The 5,000-nt window shown below is 45.0% G+C and overlaps 1 protein-coding gene and 1 long non-coding RNA gene across 2 annotated transcripts in view; both read right to left on the bottom strand.

The window, feature by feature from the left end:
* The window catches only part of LOC132991148 (uncharacterized), a 119,908-nt gene that overhangs the window by 4,639 nt on the left and 110,269 nt on the right, over positions 1-5,000 (bottom strand). The window lies entirely within an intron of this gene.
* The window catches only part of si:ch211-171h4.3 (serine/threonine-protein kinase SBK2), a 12,549-nt gene continuing 11,323 nt past the window's right edge, over positions 3,775-5,000 (bottom strand). The window contains exon 5 of the mRNA XM_061059691.1: positions 3,775-5,000. This exon is cut by the window's right edge and continues 272 nt beyond it. Coding sequence (XP_060915674.1) covers positions 4,634-5,000 — 367 coding nt within the window. The 3' untranslated portion in view covers positions 3,775-4,633.

The following is a 5,000-nucleotide window of genomic DNA, read 5'->3' as shown; positions in this document are numbered from 1 at the left end:
ATTATTTCTTAACAACAACGATCTGTCCTCTCGTCTCGTCTTTGATTTCTCGCCTTCTCGATGGCGCTCTGGCAACACAAACACACACTCTGTCACACTCGCTGGCTCCCTCCAGGAGACACATAGCTTTAATGAAACGTATCAGGTTAAATGTCAGGACCAGAATCTGGAGCGCAATAGTTCACAGGCCAACGGCCAGTCTGCCCCCCCCCACCCCCCCTCACAGACCCCTTGGACTTCCTTCATACGATACGCTAATCAAACTGTCTCCGTTTAACTAGCGTGTGAATTCATGAGTTTGGCTCCGATGGGTTTGGAGTCATTCCTCCGCCTCACAGATGATCTCTTTATCCCAACTTTTACAGCAGCAACAATCAGCTGTGGGTGTAAAAACACGGACGTTGGGGGGGGGGTAGGAGTTAGAGTGAGGACACACGGCTCAAGGGTCAAAGGTTAGAGTCACTCATGATTGATTCTCACTTTGAAGTTTTCAGAGAAACCTAAGCCCACACCTCGACAGGCGTGAGTCTGTGGGTTCATGGACAGTGGGTCGGTGTGTGTCAGTTCCTCGAGTGTCCACTAGAGGGGGGGCTGCAGAAGCACAGGAAGGATTACAAACACTCAGAGTTCGTTTCAGACCTGAAGGTGACTTTCCAGGAACGGATAAAAAGCAGCAGCGTTGTTTTGAGTTTTACGAGCAGGAATGTTTGAGTTGATCCGACGGATGTGGAACGAGTTTCACAAGCAGACGTTGATCTGAATAAAGACGTGAGGCTGTCTACAAATAGGTTTATAATGTTACCTTTGCTTCAACATGATAACATGATATGTGTGTGTGTATGTGAAGCCTGCAGCGTTGTCATGGCGATGGAGATCAGGTCATCTGGCCTCCGCACCGCAGCGCTGTACTAAAGACACTCTCCACGATCGCAGCACATTTCCTCATGTGATCCTCACACGTCTGCACTTTTCTTCTTTTATAAACTTTAATGAATTTGTCACGCAGCCGATTTTTGTTGTTGTCACCTCAGCTTGTTATTTACGACTCCTCGTGTTTTTATTAGACCGGGTGGCGTGTCAGCATTCTGCAGTGTTGCTCGCTCGCTGCTCTCTCTCTCTCTCTCTCTCTCTCTCTGACCTGACTGTCCTCTCACACGCTGTTGATTCTCTTTTCCACACCAGTGTCAAAGATCAAATGTTCCCTGGCAAACACATCGTACAGTGGCCGACCCGGACGCCGACCCGGACGCCGTCTCTGGACGAGAAACGGACACAACGAGTGAAAACTGTGGACGAACAAACGAGCCAGCACGCAGTTAAATAAATGTGTTTGTTAACCTGAGGATTACATCGTTGGTTTTAAAGTGTTCTGAACAGAAAACCAACGACTCTAACTATTAATCGCTGGATTTCAATAGTTAATGAATCAACTATTTTTAAAGGTCACATATTTAAAATCCTCTTCTCCATGTTCCTCTAACATGTGTCTCTAGTCCGTCTTCAAACCCCCCAATGATGAGAAAAGTCCATCCTCTCCGTCTTCTGCCTGCTCCACTTTTCAGAAAATGTGTGCTCAAACAGGCCGTTTGGAGATTTTCCCTTCATGACATCACAAAGGGCAGTAGCCCCTCCCCCAGGTGGGTGACACTCCCACAGCTAGGTGTTTGTTCTGCCCTCTGAGTCTGCCTTCTCACCGTAAACAATAGGACATTGTGGTGTCAAATCCCAATTCATTCACAAGAGCACGTTCACACTGTGATGCACTCCAAACCTGCAGAGGGCAACCACATGCAAAATAAGTTGGTGGAACCCAAACTCTTGGAAAGTGCTCCTAGAGGGACCATATTCACCTGTGCACCCACTGGAAAAACATGGCATGAAATGTTTGGAGGTAGCTCAGTTAGCCCTCTCACCTGCCCCTGGAAACAGGGCAGGACCACAGCTCCTGATCAATCAGAAGATGCAACTGGTAGGAAATAACAACTCTGAATGTGGATGATGTGTTGAGGTCATGCTTCTCCATGACTGTTTGGTTGAATTAGAAAGTAAAATGCAGTTTAAGTTGGACAATTTTGGTAATGCTAATTTAAGCTTATGTATTTCGTTACCTTATGTGAACTTAATGATTAAGTATGCATATTGTTACTTTAATCATTACATTGGTTTGAGGTTAATTTGAATGACTTTGTTTGTTTGAGAATCAAGTAACGGGAACATTTATTCTTTAGGAAAACTTTGAGGGGAAAATGTTTATTGGAATTTATTTGAGACTAATGTATGTCTTTTCTGTTTATCTTGAAGGTTATCAACCTATTCCATTCCATTATTCTGTTTACATCCATTGAAACCATCAAACCCAAAACCATCTTCAAGAAAATAAAAATCAAAGAATAAGAAGAATTGAGTTGTCCTTTGCATCCTTCAGCAGTTGATAAAGTTTGGGCAGAGTTGTGGTCATAAAAACACAGAACTTGACAGACATGGAGCGAGAAAGACCAAGTACACCCAAGCCCTTCCAGAGAGGGGGCGTGGTCAGACACAGCTCATTTACATATTTAAAGGTACAGACACAGAAACAGCCTGTTCTGAGCAGGGCTGAAATAGAGGGGTTTATAGACATGATCAAATACAGGATCAGAGTGGATTTAGAAGAAGAAACTTCACACACATGTTTTGAGGAGCTCTGAGACTTATTTACACTGAAGAAGAGGAAGAGGATATGTCACCTTTAATGGTGACAGGCTTAATTGGCATGAGTGTGTTCGGCGTGTGACTCGGCTGAACTGCGAGGCGGAGCAGTCAGAGCTGCAGGGCTCGTAACGTGCACGGCGCTGAAAGGTTGTAGGGTCGGACTTATGACCGTGGATCTAGTTTTGAAAACATCTGGGTAAGCTCTCCAGATGGTCGAGCTTCATACGAGTCGAACCTTTCATGGACATCATTGTGAAAAAGTTGTTTAAGGTCAACAAAATAAAAACCAAAACCACGGACTGATAGAGGTTCAAGAAGAGACTTCAAGAAACAATAATGTCTTTTAATCACCTTCATAAACAAGATATAAGTCAATAACACTTAAAGAGCAATAACACAAAAAAACCACAACACCAAACAACAATAACACCTTCATTTATATAATTAATATAATACATGTGATAACAGTCACTTTACATAAAATAAAACACATTAGTTTAGCAGACACAGAGAGCAGCTTTCACACAAAAATGTCTGAATGCAAACAGCGTCCCCCGTCTGTTCCTGCAGGGGGCGCTAGAGTCCCATCGATGGCGGTCTCCATGCTGGAAATGCTGTCTCAGTCTAACTTTCAGTCAACCTAACGACAGGCTGAGAGCTGGAGCTGAGGCGGGTTTTAAACCTCCTGACAAACCGTTACACCGCGCCCACCTGTCAATCAGGTCAGCTACACGCCTTATTGTGAATAACTCTTATCCTTCATCAAATCAAAACTGATGAGTCATCAAAACATTCACCCCCCATACAGTGTGTGTCCATCGAGACATGAGCTAATCACACCTATTTGGTTTTTTGAACCAGGCTGTAAACGTGTTAATCTCTGCTGTAAAAACAGGCTTTTTAGAATGGGTGTGTATGTGACTTCCTGTGCTTCTGCAGCCAGCCTCTAGTGGACACTCCAGGAACTGCAGGATTTTACACTTCAGCCTCTAGTGGACACTCCAGGAACTGCAGGATGTTACACTTCAGCCTCTAGTGGACACTCCAGGAACTGCAGGATGTTACACTTCAGCCTCTAGTGGACACTCCAGGAACTGCAGGATGTTACACTTCAGCATCGGCTTCATGTTTCAACACCGGAGGTTACCTCTTGGTGTAGACCAAGTGACTGAGGAAGATCTCAGGGGCGGCCCGCCTGGAGTTCATTTGTGAAAATATTGCTATTGTTAAATGTCATGTTAGCGTAAAGCTTCTGGCTTCTGGTTAACATTTTCAGAGCTACAGAACAATGCTACACAAGTGCTACCAAACAGGAGCAACATTTCTAATGATTAACTTTAAGATGTCCTCATGTCTCATCTCTATATTCACTGTCTCTAATATCTTGTCAGAAAACAAAGTAAATAAAGAGCGTTGACGCTCCCGCCCCCCTTAGCGTGCTAGCAGAAGTGTTTATGGCTTGAATAACTGCACCTCTTCTCTCCGTGCTGTTCAGACCTGCTGTGATTTATACTCTCTAAAGTCGACACCCTAATATAGACGCATTGGGCTAAAGAAGGTGCAGTATCTTTTACAAGGACATGGAAGCATTACAGTCGGACTAAACTCAAATAATCCCCGGAGCGGCAGCTGTTTTCCACCACGTTCAGATCCCAGCAAACACAGTTAGCCCTGTGTTTTAAAATATTTAATAAAGAACAATAACTGAGTTTAAAGAGCTTTTTAACCTCCTGAAACAAACAACACCAAAACAGTTTCTCTTGGGCTTTTTGCATTCATCAAAAGGGATTTTTCGAAGTGATTGAATCAGCGAGTTAATAACATTTAAAATACAGAAACATGAATCTTGTTTTTCAGCACACTAAAGCGTTCTCTGATTATCGTGGATAAATTCCTACCGCTGCGTTAAACGATTGTGTGAAAAAAACAAAAAGAGTTCTCCTCATCGCTCGCCCCGCCCCTCCATCTCCTTCATGTTCTTGATGGCTCCTTTTCCTCTGCTCTTCTTCCTCTCCTCCTCCAACCTCGCCCTCTCCCTCTCCATCAGCCAATCCCCTCCGAGGTAACTCAGCCCGTCCTCCGGTCGACCGCGGACCCGAGGCCGCGGGTCGAGCAGGGACAGAAAGAAGGAGCAGGCGAGCGGGGTGAAACATGCAAACTGGGGCGCAACAGGCGGGCGCTCTTCCTTTCCAAGTTCTGCCCCGATTAAATCCCCGACATCCTGCACACGCTCATCACGAGGCTCCGCCCACACGTCCAGCTCGTCATCGGGGCCTCTCGCTCTGTCGAACCATTCCTGATATTTCAGG

This window comes from Labrus mixtus, chromosome 16, assembly GCF_963584025.1.
Source record: "Labrus mixtus chromosome 16, fLabMix1.1, whole genome shotgun sequence".
Lineage (NCBI taxonomy): Eukaryota > Metazoa > Chordata > Actinopteri > Labriformes > Labridae > Labrus > Labrus mixtus.
This window is presented reverse-complemented; position numbering and strand designations above follow the sequence as displayed.